The sequence below is a fragment of the Plasmodium falciparum genome (genome assembly GCF_000002765.6).
Source record: "Plasmodium falciparum 3D7 genome assembly, chromosome: 12".
In the NCBI taxonomy this organism is placed as follows: domain Eukaryota; phylum Apicomplexa; class Aconoidasida; order Haemosporida; family Plasmodiidae; genus Plasmodium; species Plasmodium falciparum.
The window spans coordinates 1,537,501-1,557,500 of record NC_037284.1 but is presented as its reverse complement, the minus strand read 5'-3'; the positions used below and the strand labels follow the sequence as shown (position 1 = coordinate 1,557,500).

The following is a 20,000-nucleotide window of genomic DNA, read 5'->3' as shown; positions in this document are numbered from 1 at the left end:
GATTTTGATGTTATAGAAAATTTTTGTAATATTCTAAAAGACAATAAATGTTTTAAAGGTGTATTAGATATATCTTATAATAATTTGAACGAAATAAATTTGTTTAATATTATGTGTAGTGTATATGAAAATAAAAATATCATAGGATTAAATATTAAAAATAATAAGATAACTAAAATGATATTTAATAAAATTTTATTAATTTTAGAAAAAAATTATTTAAAATATTTAAATATACAAAATACATATATAAATACACAAGAAATAAAAAATATTATCTTTACAGCGTTAAATAAAAATATCACATCACTTAAACTACCCCATCTCAACATTGAAAACTTTCAATTCCTTATACATAATTTAAAAGAAAATAATAGTATAAATAAACTCTATTTTTTTATATCCTATAATAATCAAGGATATAAAAATTGTATTGTGCAGGATGAAAATGTAATTAATAATTATGAGGACTACATAAATGTAACACAAAATATTAAAATTGGTGTACCAAAATATATATATATATATATATATATATATATATATATATATATATATATATATTTATATATTTATATATTTATTTATATATATTTATATTTATATTTATATTTATTTATTTATATATATTGATTTCCTAGCAACACAACTTGCCACATTTACAATTTCAATCTCTTCACACACACACATTTTGTACATATTCTTTCATACACATATTATTAGAACGTGAAAGATTTATTTAAAGAATTACTAACCGTGATAGAAAAAAAAACAAACATACAATGTGTAAAATGTGATGCAGATTGTAATGATAAAGAACTAAATGAAATCATATCTTTTATTAATTCTACTTGTAAAAAACATAAAAATAATCTTGAAAAAGTTCAAGTCATCAATGATAATAAAATACAAATAAATTCGTTCGAAAAAATGAAACTATTAATATCTGATATTAACGGGTAATAATATTTCATTTAACTATATTTTAATATTTATGTACATTCCATATTTTTACCTGAACAAGTCAGAATATTTATATATAAATATATATATATATATATATATATATATGTATATTTTTTTTTTTTTTTTTTTTTTTAATTTTATGAAGGAAAGGAAAACATATTGAAAAATTTGAAAGAGAAGAAAAAATAGTTCTTGACCATGATGTGATAACATTTCTTGAAAAAATGTTACAATGATTTGTTTTGTTAAAAAAAAATAAAAATAAAAATAATAAAATTATTTTATGAGCATAAATATGTATAAATATATAGAAATATATAGAAATATATAGAAATATAATTACATATATATATATATATATATATTTATTTATTTATTTATTTGTGGGTGAAAAAGAGTGGGAAGATATATAATATATTTAGTGAGGTTAATTTTTTTTTAATGGGGTATCCTTTTTAGTTGCTCATTTTGCAACGTTTCTCTTCTTTTTTATATTAAAGCCACGTTTCATATTTTTTCTTTTTTTTTTTGCCAATCTAATATGATCAGAAACCGAAACGGTCGTACTCGTGTTACTAATTTGTCTGATATGATTTGCCTTAAATTTTTGATCATCCGAGATTTTCATTGATTTTATGGTTTGTAGTAGGTGAGATAGCTTTTTTGAAAATTCATTTATATTTATAGATATTTTTTGTGTAGACAAGTCTTCATCTAGACGTTTCTGAAAGTTCAAGAATTCTGATAGATATTTTATGAATTGATTTTTAAACATTTGAATATTATTTTGCTTAATATAAAACATATTTGCTATTTTTTTTAAAAGAAGTAATAAATTTAAATTTACTTTTTTATTAAATGCATAAGCATTATTATCTGTTAATATCTGATTAAAATGTATATATATATTTTGTATAACGTGAGATAATTCATTAAGAGAGTATCCATTCAACATGTTAATATTATTTGCATCTTTATTTTTTATAATATTTAAATAATTATAATAATTTTCATCTTTCATTACATAAATTTTTTTATTGGTTTCTTTTATAATATCAATAAATTTATTCGTTATATATTCTTTTTCTTGTAAATTTATATTATTTATTTTTTTTTTATTATTATTAATATAATCATTAAGATCAACAACAGATATAAATTTATTTAAGATCGATTCAAAATATAAATTATAAGAACCATTAAAAACTTGGTTAATATTAATATATCTTACAAATGAACTTTTAAAAAATATATTTAAATATTTTGAATAATATTCTTTGAGTTTTGGAATGTGATAAATAATTTGTATGAACTCAAACATATAATTAATTACAAAGTTTTTTTTTTTATCTTGTATTATTTTACTTTCTATATTATGATAACATTCTAAACATTTCAAAGACATACGTAATATTTCTAAATTTTTTTTTTCTTTAATTATTATTGTTATAATTTTAAATAAATATTTTTCTATTGTTATATTTAATTTATCTATATCTTTCATTTCTATATCTTTTAATACTTTAAATGTAAATAATATATGTACAATATGTTTTTCTAAATTTTTCATATCTTCAATATATATAGAACTTATCGATTTTCTTTTCTTTTTTTTTTCTTCTTCAAAATAATCATCACTATTAAGAGAACCCTCGGAACTTTCTTCAGCATCGCTTTGTTCGCTATTTCTTTTGGAATAATTATCATCTAAATTATTATGATGGTTCTGTATCCTTTCATCATCATCTAAACTATTACGATGGTTGTGTATCCTTTTACCATCATCTAAATTATTATGATGCTTCTGCATCCTTTCATCATCATCTAAACTATTACGATGGTTGTGTATCCTTTCATCATCATCTAAACTATTACGATGGTTGTGTATCCTTTCATCATCATCTAAACTATTACGATGATTGTGTATCCTTTCATCATCATCTAAACTATTACGATGGTTGTGTATCCTTTCATCATCATCTAAACTATTACGATGGTTGTGTATCCTTTCATCATCATCTAAACTATTACTATGGTTGTGTATCCTTTCATCATCATCTAAACTATTACGATAGTTGTGTATCCTTTCATCATCATCTAAACTATTACGATGGTTGTGTATCCTTTCATCATCATCCACATTATCTTTTTGATCACTTTCCTCATTATCACTAACATTCGTTTCAAAGCCTTCCACAATATCTCTTTGTTTCGATATCATCTTTACCTTTTTTGACAAGACGACTAATGAATATAATAAATAGTATAATGATTTTATAACGGATTGTGCACTTTGGTTTTTAAAATTAATTTTTAAACATTTTAATAATGATGTAACGTCATAAAATAAATTTGTATGATTTTTTTTTTTTTTTATATCACTTTTTTTTCTTTTTTTCTTTTCTTCATTCACATTGTCATTTTCTTTATCATAATTATTTTGTGCTAAATTATTATTTGGTTCATCTACTAGTATATCTAACAATGATTTACCAGATACTAGAATATTTTCTTCTTCGTTATCTTGCATCGGTAAAATGAAATGATTATTTTTTTGAATAATTTGATTTTCATCATTCGATTCATCTTCTTCTATGTTACTTCTCCATATGATAGCTGGTGTTAAGCTTTTAAAATGTATAAATATTTTCTTTGAAATTTTGAGATATTTTATTTTATTTTTTTCTAAATAATTATATTGCACAAAGCAAGCAAAGTAATTTTTATCATTCATTTTACTGCTAACTCTTTGATTTACAACATGGTAATGTTTATAAAATTTAAAAAGTTTTTTTTTTAATTCATTTGAGGAAGTTAAATATTGTTTATCTTTTAATAAATTATAAAGATTATGAATATCACAAAATATTTTCGTGTATCTTTTTTTTTTCAAATTTTTTACTACATGTCCACCATCCATTTTTCCATGTGTATTATTATCCTTTATGTTGTTAATAATATAAAAGATGGTAAAATTAAAAACAAAAATGAGTACTTTTCCTAGTTCTATAATTTCGTTGGTACATAAATAAAATTCATCCTTGTCATTTTTATTATTATTATTATTATTATTATTGTGATTATTATTATTGTGATTATTATTATTGTGATTATCATTTTTATTTTTATTGTTATATTCCTTTTTTATAATATTAATATACAACTTGAACATCTTTTTGATGATATAGAAATTTTTTTTTTTCATACACTTTTTATTAAATCCATCCACATAATCTAAATAGATCTCTTCCTTCAACATTTGTTTTGTTGATATTTTATCATTTTTTATTTCGTTATAATATTCTTCCGAAAATAGAATAGCTTCTTTTTTCTGTTTATTATATATTAACATAGATTTATTTTTACCTGCATGGTTCATATTAATAATTTGAAAAAATGAATTAATTAAATTAAGCATACTTTTTAAGATAATAATTAAAAGGTTTATATTTTTTGTAAGATAGATAGAAGAATTAAGATTATCCATGTTGTTATCATTTTTTTTCTTTTTTGAATTACATGTATATAAATGTTTCATTATATTAATAGTTTCATTCGTTAGTTGGTACATAATTAAATTAATAATATTTCTGTCAAATAAAAAATTTGATTTGTCTTTATGTAAATCCAGAAAATCTAAATGTTTAAGAATGATAAATGTATTTTTATCATGTTTCATAACGATATCATTGATTTGATTTTTATTAATTTGATATTCGTTAATATGTAACGATTTAAATTTATTTCTATTTTTTTTATTAAAAAGATAGATCATATTATGTATATTGAGAGAATCTTTTTCTACATGGTAACTCGTATGGATATTATCCGAAATATTGTTTATTTTTGTTTCCTTTAAATTTTTAATATTTTGATTTTTTTCATATTTATGATCATCATATTTTATATATAGGATATATTTTATAATATTCTTAAAAATAACTTTATAAAAAAGAAGTCGTATATTAAGTTGATTATATCTATTTTTTGAGTTATATGCTAGCATGTGATATAAATTTTTATAGTTCAAATTTTTATTATTTAAAAACATTTGTAGTTCGTTATTAAAAAGGACGTTCAGAATATTCTTGTCTACATTGATGTATAAAAAGAAATTATTTTTGACAAGATTAAAAAAGTAAGTGTTATAAAAATATTTTGCATAATTTTCTGATATAACATTATTTGTACAGGTATTTATATCTGCATGTTTTTTTGCCACTGTTACATTTTTCGTATTATTTATATGTTGATCATTTATATGTTGGTCATTTATATGTTGGTCATTTATATGTTGGTCATTCACATGTTGATCATCTATACGTTGATCATTCACATGTTGATCATCTATATGTTGATAATTTCTATGTTGATAATTTCTATGTTTCTCTTCTTTTAATATTTTGTATATAAAAAATTTTTTAAAAAAAATGATGTTTTGCAAATCAGAAGTGTATTCATATATTTTTATACATCTTGTTGTTAGAAGATAAAAAAATAATAAAACATATACATGTGAATATTCTCCTCCCTCCTGTATTTCTTGTACTTGTTTTTGCAATAATTCATTTCTTATATATTTTAAATAATTATAATTTTTGCCTTTATGAGGAACAAAAAAGGAATTCACATTATTATTATTATTATTTTCTAAATTTGGTGTGTTGTTCCTATTATTTTTTTTATGCTTATTACTCTTTTTTACAAAGTTGTTTTTTTTTTTTCCATACAATATATTTTTCATCTGATCATATATTTTTACATCATCATATGGTTTGGATTTTGTAGCTTCAAATAAGATTTTATATATTTTGTTATACTTAGAAAAGATATGTTTATACTTTTCCATAAATAAAATATTTTTATTAAATTTACTATTATTTAAAAATATATTTAAAACATCATTATGATTAGAATATACAATATTAATTAAATATAAAATAATAAAACAGAATTCTATACAGTGATTTCCTTTTGTATTATTTATATTAATTTTATCTTTAATTATATTGAATATAAAATATATAGTATTTTTAAAATCTCTTAATATATCTAAATATAATTGTATAATAATGTTATCATTTAATATATCATTCAACATAATATATTGATTTGGATTTATATATATAGATATGATAATTTTCATTTTATATAATAAATATACATATATTAAAAGATTATAATATTTTTTTAAAGTAAACCTTTTATTTATATCTGTGTTCCTCAAATATACCAACTCTCCTACTTTTTTGTATATATTTTTTATAAAAAATGTAATTAAATTATTTCGAACAAAAAAAAATATATTAAACAAGTTCTCAAGAAATAAGGGAAAAGAAGGATAACTTAAAACAAAATATGGGATATAATTACTTAATGTTAATATATATTTTTTATTTAATATATTATTTTTTAAATTCATAAAAAAGTAATGTTCATCTGAAGTAAGGTTTTTGTTATCTTCCTTTTTCAACTTTTCTAAATAAATGAGGATATTACTATAAAATATAAAATTAAATAAAAATTGGTTTCTAGCAAAATGGTTTTGTGGGACATCAGTGTAGTTGTTTGGTGTATTAGTAGCTTTATTTGATTTTGTAATTTGGTTATCACCATCGTCATCGTCATCGTCATCGTCATCGTCATCATCATCATCATCATTATCATCGTCATCATCATCGTCATCATCATCATCATCGTCATCATCATCATCATCGTCACCTTTATGATTGTCACCCTTATCATTGTCAACATCCTTCACATTTTCATTTTTTTTTTCCTTCTGACGTCTTCGCTCACCTTCAACAGCATCACTCTCAAAAGGTAAACTTTTTCTTAACAATTTGTATGTCCTCTTTACATCTGCTTTTCTCATATATTTATATAAATAAAATAAAAAATCTGCTAAGGAATCCATATATTTTTGCTGCCCGATAAATAAGGAGAAGCATTTGAATAATCTTCTTAAGTTATTAAAAATAATTTTCTTGTCATTTTCTTTTAATAAAGATATAGGTATACTTAAAACATCCTTTTCAAAATCTTGTTTTAAAATATTATCTATATATTTAAATACTTCTTTTATCTTTTTCTCATTTTTTTTATTCTCATCATTTTTTAATATATTGTAAATGTTATGTAGTCCTCCTTTGTTCTTCTCACCATTCATCTGGTTGTTATTAAAAATATCTTTTACAAGAAATTCCTTCATATCTCTCGGACTTTTTTTCTTTTAAAAAAAAAAATGAGAATATGACACCAGAAAAATAAATCAATATATATAAATATATTATGTTATATTATGTTATGTTATATTATGTTATATAATGTTTACTTTTTTTTTTTTTTTTTTTTCCTTTTCTCTTTGAATTATATGTAGATATGAATAAAGCGTGATAAAAACACGAATTTAAAAAAATTACATTTTCCTTTTAATAAAAGAAAAAAAATTCAACACAATATAAAAGAAATATATAAAAATGTTATAAACGTTGTTATGTTTATATATATATATTTAACATCTGAGATGATAATAATAAAATAATAAAATAATAAAATAATAAAATAATAAAAGCAATATTATAATATAATAATTTATAGAAAAGAATTTACAAAAGGTATATATTTTAATTATTTTTTCTTTTTATTAGAAAAAAAAAAAAAAAAAAAAAAAAAAAAGGAAAAAAGGGATTTATATATATATATATATATATATATATATATATTTTTTTCTTATATAAATTAATAAAATTATAAAACTTTGATTATACTATAATAATGAAACATATATATTATATTATATATATATATATAAAAACAACATTGCTAATATAATATATATATATATATATATATATGTAAATATTTTATTGGGGGAATTTCATATATTTACTATAAGCCCCATATAATATATTATATATATATATATATTTATATTTATATTATTCATTTTTTTATTTAACTAAGCATATAAAATTAGCTTATTTCTCTTTTTATTATTTTTATGAAATATAACCAATCAATATAAAAATTTTGGGTTTTAGTAAAATAAAATATAGAGATTGTAATTTTTTTTTTTTTTTTTTTTTTTTCTTTTTATTATTTCTAATATATTTATAATGTTATAACCTTTCTGTAGAAAAACGTAAGGAAAATAAAATGAGAACAAGTTAAAAATGTGTCATCATATAATTAATAGATAAATTTTTATAAATACATATATATATATAATATATATATTTATTTAATTATATATTTTAATTTTGTTTATTCTATATATATATATATATATATATATATATAATATATATTTATTTATTTATATATTTATATTTATGTAATATTTACAAAAGTCCTGTTTTTGAAGCAAAAAAAAAAAAAATGAATAATTATGCAACATTTGTTTTTAAAAAAAAGTAAAGTTACCTTTTGTAGTATCAAGTTAAAAGGGTTGTTATATAAACATTTAAGAAATGATGGGAAGCAGAAGAATAAAGAAAAACAGAACACCGTAAATTGGTATATATATAATAAAAGAAAAAGGATTGAGGAGATACAAAAAGTAACTGGTAATGAAAAATATAATGAACTTATATTATATTCTTTTTTTTATAATAAAAATATAAAAAGTACAAGAGATTATAAAAGGATCTATTATTATTGTAATTTGTTAAAATGTGATATATTAACATTTATAAAAAAAGATATAGAAAATTTAAGAAAACAAAAATATAAATATTTTACAATAAATAATAGAAGACATTCATTTAAAAAAATTTTATATATTTATTTAAATAACAATATTAAGATTAATGATAATGATCAAACACATTATTTATTTGAATTATTACAAAAACATTTATTAAAAACAAGTCCTTATAATATATTTCTTTTTTTAAAATTGTGTACGGAATATAAATATTTGGAAAAACTTAAAATATTTACATTGGACACATTTATAAAAAAAATTAACAAACATATGATCAATGAAGAAAACAAAAAAAAATATGAACATGCTCAGAAAAATGTAAAATATATAAATCGAAATAAACAAAACCCAGCTTCCCAAATGTCTATTGATAAAAAGTCTTTATCAAAATGTGTGAACGTTCATAAATCTGATGAGCAAAATGAAGTCAGTATAAAATCAAAAAAATATACACACATACAACCTCAAACATCAACACAAACGTTAACACAATCGCCAACACAATCGTCAACATCAAAACCATGTAATTATCATGATGATGTTGATTTATACCCCTTGACAAGCTTAACATATGAATATATAAGGAGCAATAAATTTTTTACTTGTAATAACAAAAATCATACCTGTACATTTAAAAACATATATATGTTTGATGTAATACATTTTATAAATAATAATATAAATATAAATCATAATGATGTACATACAAATGATAAAAATGAATGCGCCTCTGAAGTAAGTGATGACCATATTGTTTTTGAGCAACGTGATGGTTTTCAAAAGGGGGCATTTAATAATTTACAAGGCGATAATATAGGAAGAAATAATTTACAAGGGGATAATCTTAGAAGAAATAATTTACAGGGGGATAATCTTAGAAGAAATAATTTACAGGGGGATAATATAAAAAACGTTTATTCAAGAGAAAGCTCTTTAAAAAATGCTAATAAAAAGTGTGCTCCTTTAAAGAATTACCTTTATTATAACAATAATCACCGTTTTGAATTAAAAAATAAGTTCAACAATAAAATGAAAGATAATGATGTAAGCATAATAAGAAGAGATGATCATATAGATAAAAGCGAAGTAAAATATTTTTACTATATACAGAGAAAAAATAATCTAGGTGTATATAAAGAAATATATGAAAAATCGGATCAATATAAAATGATAAAATATTATGAAGAATTAAAGAAAAGAAATGTAAAAACCAAAGAAGAAAAAAAAATGAGCAACACAACAAATAAAATTACAAAAGATAGTATCACACAAGAATGTTTACAAAACAATAAATTAAGAGATCATTTTAAAAAAATAAGGGATCAGATATTAAGAATAGAAAATAATATAAAACATGACAATTTAATGATAAATAAAAATATAATAGATCAACAAGGAAGTGTATCAAAAAGTGGATCCTTAAAAAATAACATAATAACAAACAATAATATGTATATTAACAATAATAATAATAATATATATATTAACAATAATAATAATAATAATATATATATTAACAATAATAATAATAATATATATATTAACAATAATAATAATTATAATATGTTTACATTTAATAATGGAGATATAAAATACCCCCCTTTATTTAAAGAACACATTTTAAATATCCTTTTATCCTTTTGTATCAATAATTATCAAGATAATATGTATAAATATTTAAAATATTTTTTTTTTTCCAACTTTTATTTCTATAATCCCATATTTCTTTTTTATTATTTCTCTTTTATCTCTTGTACCGAAAAAAATTTGTACGAAATATATTTAAAAGAATTTATAAAGTTTTTAAATAACATAATTGTACAATTTCATTTTTATTTATTACCATTCTTTTTAAATTTAAATTATTCGAACGTATTTTTAAATTTTTTTATAAAATACTGGAATACAATTTCTTCAGAAAAAAAAGACATGTCCATAATATATAGATTGAGCAGTAATCATAAATTTGTTAAGGATGTTATAACATATGCACAAAAGCAAAAACAAGAACAAAAACAAGAAAAAAAACAAGAACAAAAACAAGAAAAAAAACAAGAACAAAAACAAGAAAAAAAACAAGAACAAAAACAAGAAAAAAAACAAGAAAAAAAACAAGAAAAAAAACAAGAACAAAAACAAGAAAAAAAACAAGAAAAAAAACAATATGTACATACAACACAATATGTACATACAACACAATATGTACATACAACACAATATGTACATACAACACAATATGTACATACAACACAATATGTACATACAACACAATATGTAGAAAAACAAATAACTCTCTTCATGAACTTGTTTTTACAAATATATTCTTCTGATGCCATTATAGAAAAGGGAAAAGACACCTATTTAGAAAACCTCTTTTTGTATGACACAAATAAGGAAAGTAATAAAGAAGATAATATTATAAAAGATGGCGACAGTACAAAAGAAAAGAACGATTTTATTAGTAAAAACAAATCATGTCATCATACTATACATAATGAAGAGGATGAAAAATTATTAATCGGAACTATATTTTTTAATTTTATGAAATATAAAGGATTGTTTAATAAATATGAAACGGATATAAAAAATATGAACATCCAAAAAAAACAAGTCTTCAATAATGAAATCATAAATATTAATAATGTTATAAAAAAAAAAAAAAAAAAAATCCATATGATTGAAGGATATAATAAATCTCAAGGTTATGAATATGCACATGATAATATTTCAAATAATTTAGAAGAAAATAAAAATTCTTTAAATATTTTAAAAAAAAATTTTATTGAAAGTACAAATACTTCTACATGTACGTATGATAATTTAAACAAAATGAAGATAACAAGACGTATGGAAAAAAAAAAAAAAAAAAAAATATTGATAAAAAATATGAGTTCTTGTTATAATGAGAAGATATATGAATTTAATATGTTATCATCTTATATTAATACATGTATAAAACAAAAAGAAATAAAATTTATAAACCACATGTGCGACAATACATATAATATAGATAATATAGAAAAAAAGGAACAACAAAGACATTTTATTATATTATGTGATGAGGATTTAAAATATAACAACATATGTATTAAAAAGAAAGATATATTACATAACTTTATTCTGTTTTGTAAAATGAATATGTTTGAATGTAGTTATTATATGAATAAAATTATATATTTTTATTTGAATGAATATAACGATAAAGAGTTACTAAATATTTTGATAAGCCATTTTAAACTGAACAATAATAATAATATTAATAGTAATAATATTAATAGTAATAATATTAATAGTAATAATATTAATAGTAATAATATTAATAGTAATAATATTAATAGTAATAATATTAATAGTAATAATAGTAATAATAGTAATAATATTAATAGTAATAATAGTAATAATATTAATAATATAGGAAGTGCTATTAATTCAAATAATATAAATATAAACAATGTGTCCATAAATAATACTAAAAATAATGTATGTGTAAATAATTTAAGTATGGATATCCCAAATATCAACACACAATTTATAAATAAGAAAAAGGATGAATATTATTGTTCATATGATCTACTACTTGTTAATAAAATATTAAACATTTTCATATATAAAAAAAAATTCATCTCTTTAAATAATAGTATAATTATATCAAATCTTTTGGCAAAACAACAACTATATAATAATAATTTTTTTCGGTTCCTAGAAAAAAACAATTTTATATATGATATAAAGAATTGTAATATTCATTCATTAGTTTCACTCATATATTCCTTTGGAAAATTAAAAATGAAAAATATACATCTCGATTTATATAAAGGTATGATCAAAGAAATTATTTATAATATTGAAAAAATTAATGAATATGGTTTATCATGTTTACTTTATGGTTTATATAATTTGATAGATAAAAAAAAAGAAAGAAATCTTACTATTATAAATTATGATTATGCAAAATATAAAAATGAGGTAACTCCTTCTAATAAAAATGTAAAACATTATCATAACAAAAATTACAATAAATATTATATTCCTTCTAATCATATACAAAAATTAACTACAAAAAATGGATCCTATAAAAAACATGTACTACATAGGGAAGGTATCACCATGAAGCAAAATGAAAATATTGTGGGAAGTGTATCTAATGATGATACTATAAATAAATATGATACTATAAATAAATATGATACTATAAATAAATATGATACTATAAATAAATATGATAATATAAATAAATATGATAATATAAATAAATATGATAATATATGTAATAATAATAACAATATAGATAAGTACAATAATGTACATAACAACAATTTTGATAATAAAAAAGATCTTATATCTAGGTCTCCATATTTAAATGATGAAAAGAATACAAATAATCTTGCGAAGGAATCAAATGAAATTAGAATTCTTGAAGATATTTTGATAAAAGAAATTATAAAAAGATTAATTTTTTTTAAAAATATGAATATAAATTCTTTTTGTATATCCATTTCTTGTTTATCGAAAATAAATATTTTTCCAAAAGAATTATATGAAGAAATAAAAGATGTAACATATAAATATATGAATAGTGTAAATGTAACATCTTTACAACATTTATCTTTAGCTTTAGCAAAATATTATATAACAAACAAAAAGGAGAATATAATTCATAATATAATTTATGATATATATGATTATTTGTTTATATATAAAATGAGTGACATTTCTTTTAAATGTGCATGTAAGTTCTTATATACATTAGGTTTGTTAAATATAAGAAACGAAAATTATATATTAATATTGCTTATGGTTATTGCTAATGAAAGAGGTATAATAAATAATGTACATGTACAAGAGAGCAATCCAAATTGTAATCATCATAATAACATGTATTATAAAAATGAATATGTAAACAAGTTATATAATCAATCAGAAAAATATAATACATATAACAATAACAATAATAATAATAATAATAATAATAATAATAATAATAATATAGGTCTTAATAATACTAAATTTATGAATATGTTAAATAATAAATTGTTTGATCCTTATCATAATAGTAAATTAAATTCTTCTTCTTTATATAAATCATTAGATGTATTAAAAAAAAATGAATATTTTAAAAGTTATTATAATTCTTATTTATTTTTTAATATACCTAAATACAAATTAAATATACATAATATATTATTAAATTTTTCAAATGTTGATAATAGTTATTTGATTCATGTTTTAGATGCTTTATATAATTTATCATACTATTCTTATTTCTCTATACATATATGTATCATTATCAAAAATATCTTAGTAAAGCACATACATGACATGAAGGTTTCTAGTATTATGTCCTTATTATATTCTTATGTCAATTTACATTTCTATGATTATTCTTTGTATTATATAGAAAAGGAAATATTTTTATTGGAGGATATAAATAATAATGTTAATATAAAATATGATGGTGTACATAATAATAACAATGATAATATAAAATATGACGGTGCACATAATAATAACCATGATAACATAAAATTTGACTATGCACATAATAATAACAATGATAACATAAAATTTGACTATGCACATAATAATAACAATGATAATATAAAATATGATGGTGCACATAATAATAACAATGATAATATAAAATATGATGGTGCACATAATAATAACAATGATAATATAAAATATGATGGTGTACATAATAATAATAATGATAACATAAAATTTGACTATGCACATAATAATAACAATGATAATATAAAATATGATGGTGCACATAATAATAACAATGATAATATAAAATATGATGGTGTACATAATAATAATAATGATAACATAAAATTTGACTATGCACATAATAATAACAATGATAATATAAAATCTGACGGTTCACATAATAATAATAATTATAAGAACAAATGTATAACCCATTTTAATAAGTATAATACAACCATAAATAACCATTCTACAAATAATGTAAGATATAAGAATTTAGAAAGTGAGTTCAAAAAAATATATAATTGTTTATTAAATAATTTTGTAAATTTAAATGATCAAGAAAAAAGACTATATGTCGAAAAATTGAAGTCTTTAATTTCTGAGATGAAAAATAATAATAAATTTTATTTTGTTAAAGATATATATAACAATATGAATGAAGGTATTAGTACGGAATATATTTTATCTATGATACATGATTATGATGAAAGTAAAAAAACAATAAATAATTATAAACAAAATTTTGCTATTCCAAATAATGTTCATAAAAAATTAAATTACTCTCATGATGATCACATTATTAAATACAATAACAAAACAAATATAAATGAATCTCTTAACAATATAACAATGTTACAAAATTATAAGGTTAAAGACAAACATATTAATACTACTGAACAAATAAATAAAATAAATTTATTACATAAGGAATCCATGCATCCAAATTATCAAACCACTTATAAATTTCAAGAGATAAAAAATGTTGTGGACCAATTTGGATGTTTTATTAAAAAGGAAAAGTCAAAAAAACATCAATCGGATTATACAAATCGGCATTTAACAGAGGAGGGAAATGTAAATATAGATCAGCATGATAAAAATATGGAAAAACATATATATGAAAATAACGATTTGCATAAACTTAAAAATGAAGATAATGATTTACATTTGTATGATCATAAAGAAGAAGGTGTGTCGTCTTCATTCTATGAGAAAGACAAAAGAGGTTATCTTGACAAAGTGCTCATTGATGAAATCCAAAAAAAAGAATATTATGATGAGTTTTTCATGTTAAAACATCGAGAATATTACAAAGAAGATATACTAAACTTATGTTTAGAAACGTTATTAAAAAATACAAATTATATTTTAAATAATTATAAACAATATAAAAATACGAATATTTTTTTTCTTATCCTTTTTTTTAATATTTTCTTACCATATACAAATAATGATATATTAATATATTTAAATACAATCCAACGAAATTTTGCATTCTACAATAATAATAATAATAATAATAATAATATGAGAGATTATTATTTTGAAGACATTTTAAAAAATATCGAATTATTAAATTTTAATGATCATATTATTCATAATTTAATAAGGTCTAAAAATTTATCCCATATTCTTATACCACGTGTTAATATATTACAACATGATAACAACTTTTTAAATAAAGCTATTCACCTCAAGAGTACCTTTATAAAAGATAAAACGTCTGTAGAGAAAAATAAAAAAAATTATAATAATTATGACGAACATAATACATGTGCAAAATATAATAGTACATATGATACATCGGGTATATCACCTACAAAGAATGAACATAATAGCTACAATAATTTTGATGAATTTTTAAATAATTACAACACACATTTAGATATGAAAAAAATAAATCTGGAAAAAATAGTCCCGTTGAATTTGCTTTATAAATTTTTCCAGCTTTTTAATTTCAACATAAATAACGTACAACTAATATATTTATTAAATGAAGTATATAAGGAAAAAGATATAAATGGCGATGTGGATGTGCAACGAATATTAACACAAGGTGAAACCAATGAAAACGTGAATAACGTGAATAACGTGAATAACGTGAATAACGTGAATAACGTGAATAACGTGAATAACGTGAATAACGTGAATAACGTGAATAACGTGAATAACGTGAATAACGTGAATAACGTGAACAATGTGAACAGCGTGAACAATGTGAACAATATGAACAATATGAACAATGTGAACAATGTGAACAGTGTGAACAATTTGAACAATTTGAACAATATGAACAATAATATGTACAATTTAAATAATACATATCGATTTAAAAACATATCGTGTCCATTAATACAAATAAAAAATAAAACACTAATTATTCAAAAAAAAGACAAAAAAATTTATTTCAAAAACTTCAACATGATAGATCATTATTTCAAACCAGCACGAGGATTATTAATAAACATATTAGATCATCATACATATAATTCATTATTTATTTATGTTGATGTATATATAGTTGCGTATAAAGTTGATATACTTATTGAACGATTTAATAGGTAGAACTAGCGGAGGGCCCTTCTTACAAATATTAATAATAAACATATGTATAAATCAACACATATATATATATATAAATATATATATTTATAAAGGGAAAAAAAAAAAAAAAAAAAAAAAATATACATACATATATATATATATATATATATATATATATGCACACATTTATACAATTTTATTTTTTTGTATGGGATATGCCCATTCAATCTTTAACTTGTCCCTTTTGTTCATTTTTAATTAAATTGTTATAGATTCGTAATATTGCACATTTTGACATTTCAACTTAATCAAAATGGTTTACATATATATATATATATATATATATATATATATTTATTTATTTATTTTTATTTATATTTAATCAATCAAGACGACATTTTGATTATCACTTTCTTCGTCGTCAATTATTATTTCTTCTACTTTAATCAAGTCCTGTTTTCTCTTTTTAGTAGGTTGTTTTTCATCGTTTGTTTCCTTATGTTCGTCGGATAATATATGTCTCTTTTTTTTAACGCTACAAAAATTAAATGATGTAAATATATAAACATTTATTTATAAGGCATATGTTGGATAGGAATCGAAGTATCATAACATTAAAATGGATATTATATAATATAAATTATTTACGACTCACATGTATATAAATAAATAAATAAATACATACATACATATATATATATATATATATATATATATATATATATGCGCATATATTTTATTTTACCTTTCAGTATCCATATTTCCTTCGACCTGCATATAATTTATCTTTCTTTTTTTCGAAGGAACATTTTTTTGTTGTATAAAATATTCTGTTTCTAGGGAAGGGTCTTCTTTTAAGTGCATTTCCAATTGATCATTGTTATTTTGAAAATCTGTAAGTAATAATATTTCATCATGTTTTATATTCCAGTAACTTAAGGAAGCATATAGATTTTGTATATAATCATCATCATTTTCTTGAAATAAATCATAGTCGAATATATTTCTATCATCTTTATCTAGGAAAGGATATAAGAATGACAATTCATTCATACATATATCCTTTACAAAATTATATAATGTCATTTTCTCGAAATTTTTTATATATATATGTATAGTAGGTTGCTGACATATATAACAATTTGGATTAGGGATTTCTAAAGGTTCAGCATTAACTAAGTTTCCTCTTGAAAATATTTTATTTCCGTTAACTATACTTTTTACCCATACATGTTTAGCTTTACTATTTCGTATATTAAAATGGTCTGTCTTGTTTTCTTCTTCATCACAATAACTAACATTATTCTCATTATTATTATTATTATTATTATTATTATTTTTTTTATTATTATTATTATTTTTTTTATTATTTTTATTTTTTAATGTTTCAAAATATTCAATCACATGAATTAATTGAAAAGCTTGTAAGGAAGCAACAATAGCATTTGTCGATGATATTGCAGGTATTATATTTCCTGCTATGGATTGTATATCGAATTTACTTTTTTGACTAATACAAAAATTTAACATTCTAATATTGGATATAGATGTTATAAAATTTATACATTCATCATCATCTTTATCAAATATTAAATATTCTTCTTCTTTTTTATTTATATTCAAATATTTATATAATTTTAAAAATGTTTTTATATACATTTCTATACATTTTTTTTTATCCCATATATTTTGTGACGATAACATGAGTACATTGTCATCTTTTTCTCTATCCTTTTCTTCACATTTGAAATTATTACAATAATATTTGTTATCGCCCATATTGTTTTTATTATCATTCAATTTGTCTATATTTATTTCATTTTGATTATGTTCACTTTCATCTTCAAAAAGATCTATAATATTCTCATCCCATTCAAAATGTATTGGTATAGGAATAGTTGTATAATCTTTCTTTAAATAAATTAACTCTTTTATAGTATCATTAAATAAATAATTAAAAATAAAAATTATAATTTCCTTCTTATCCATATTTCTTTTCTTAGATTCTTCTTCTATATGATTTTTAATATCTATTAATGTTTCGTTATCATTTTTACAAAAAAATGTCTCAAATATTAATCTACCCCAAGCAACACAATGTTCAGGTAAAGAAGGTGTTTGTCTTATTGTACATATGGCATATGTTTTATTTTTTGGTTTTTCTTCACAACTATAACATTTTGTATGGTTATAATATATTGGATATACCTGACCATTATAACCTGTACTTCCAGCTTCTATTAATACTTTTTTTTCCATAATACATAACTTATTTACATATTTTCGAGCTTTTATATTATCTAATGCATTAATTACATAATCATATTTTTTTATATCACTACTTTTCATAGTACATACATCAAATGTATATGCATTTATATTTAAATCCTTTTTATGCATTAATGCTCTCTCTTTTGCTACAAGAGATTTATACTTTTTTACATCTTTCTTTTTAAATAAAAATTGCCTATTCAAATTAGTAATATCTATCGTATCTATATCTATAATGTCAATATTCTTACAACCTATTGTTATTATATTTTTTAAAAACTCACTACCAATACCACCCGCTCCTACCAACAATATTTTCATATTTTCTATCTTATCACACACCTCATCGCTAAATAGCTTTCTTATCGTTTTATGCATTTTTACAAATATTTATAAAGACACACAAACAAAAAGGATAAAAATAAAAATATATATATATATATATATATATATATATATAATATATATATATAGGTATATACAAATTTATATTATGTTTGTTATAAATATTTTAGATATACCACAATGTAGTAAGGGATAAACTGCCATATATAAATTATATGAGATTTTTAGAATTTATAAAATTAATAATATTTCTCTGGATATAAATATTTTCATAAATATATTATATATATATATATATATATATATATATTATTTCAAAATCGAAAAAGTATAATTTTTAAAGCTTGGCTTTTAGCCTTTCATGTATATATTTCTTTATTTCTAATATTAGAAAAATACATTTTTGAAAAAAATAAATTTTATTCGTCACCAAAAAAAAAAAATATATATATGTATATATATATATATATATATATATATATATATATATATTAAAAATGAGGTAAAAAAAAGGAGAATCTTTTTTAAAATATATTTCAAGCTTTTAATAAAAATAAAAAATTAATAATATTTTATATATATATTATTATATACGAAATTTTTCTCATTTTAAAGCTAAAATGAATATATTATTATAATATATTGCACTTGGTAAAAAATAAAATAAAAA

The 20,000-nt window shown here is 19.7% G+C and overlaps 4 protein-coding genes across 4 annotated transcripts in view; 2 read left to right on the top strand and 2 right to left on the bottom strand.

Annotated features, from left to right (window-relative positions):
- The window catches only part of PF3D7_1237300 (conserved Plasmodium protein, unknown function), a gene marked incomplete at both ends in the record, with an annotated part of 1,319 nt that extends 117 nt beyond the window's left edge, over positions 1 to 1,202 (top strand). Inside the window, 3 exons of the mRNA XM_001350731.1 lie at positions 1 to 480; positions 724 to 959; positions 1,112 to 1,202. The exon at positions 1 to 480 is cut by the window's left edge and continues 117 nt beyond it. Of these exons, the coding sequence (XP_001350767.1) occupies positions 1 to 480; positions 724 to 959; positions 1,112 to 1,202 (807 nt within the window). The remainder of the gene's footprint in view (positions 481 to 723; positions 960 to 1,111) is intronic.
- Positions 1,203 to 1,429: 227 nt separating this feature from the next.
- PF3D7_1237200 (conserved Plasmodium protein, unknown function) lies at positions 1,430 to 7,177 on the bottom strand (the record flags this gene model as incomplete). The annotated part of the gene is made up of 1 exon (XM_001350730.1): positions 1,430 to 7,177. One exon carries the CDS (start codon positions 7,175 to 7,177, stop codon positions 1,430 to 1,432), a length of 5,748 nt encoding a protein of 1,915 aa, XP_001350766.1.
- Positions 7,178 to 8,356: 1,179 nt separating this feature from the next.
- On the top strand, positions 8,357 to 16,735 carry PF3D7_1237100 (conserved Plasmodium protein, unknown function; the record flags this gene model as incomplete). The annotated part of the gene is made up of 1 exon (XM_001350729.1): positions 8,357 to 16,735. One exon carries the CDS (start codon positions 8,357 to 8,359, stop codon positions 16,733 to 16,735), a length of 8,379 nt encoding a protein of 2,792 aa, XP_001350765.1.
- Positions 16,736 to 17,092: 357 nt separating this feature from the next.
- On the bottom strand, positions 17,093 to 19,363 carry PF3D7_1237000 (SUMO-activating enzyme subunit 2; the record flags this gene model as incomplete). The annotated part of the gene is made up of 2 exons (XM_001350728.1): positions 17,093 to 17,249; positions 17,460 to 19,363. 2 exons carry the CDS (start codon positions 19,361 to 19,363, stop codon positions 17,093 to 17,095), a joined length of 2,061 nt encoding a protein of 686 aa, XP_001350764.1.
- Between the last annotated feature and the right edge of the window lie 637 nt (positions 19,364 to 20,000).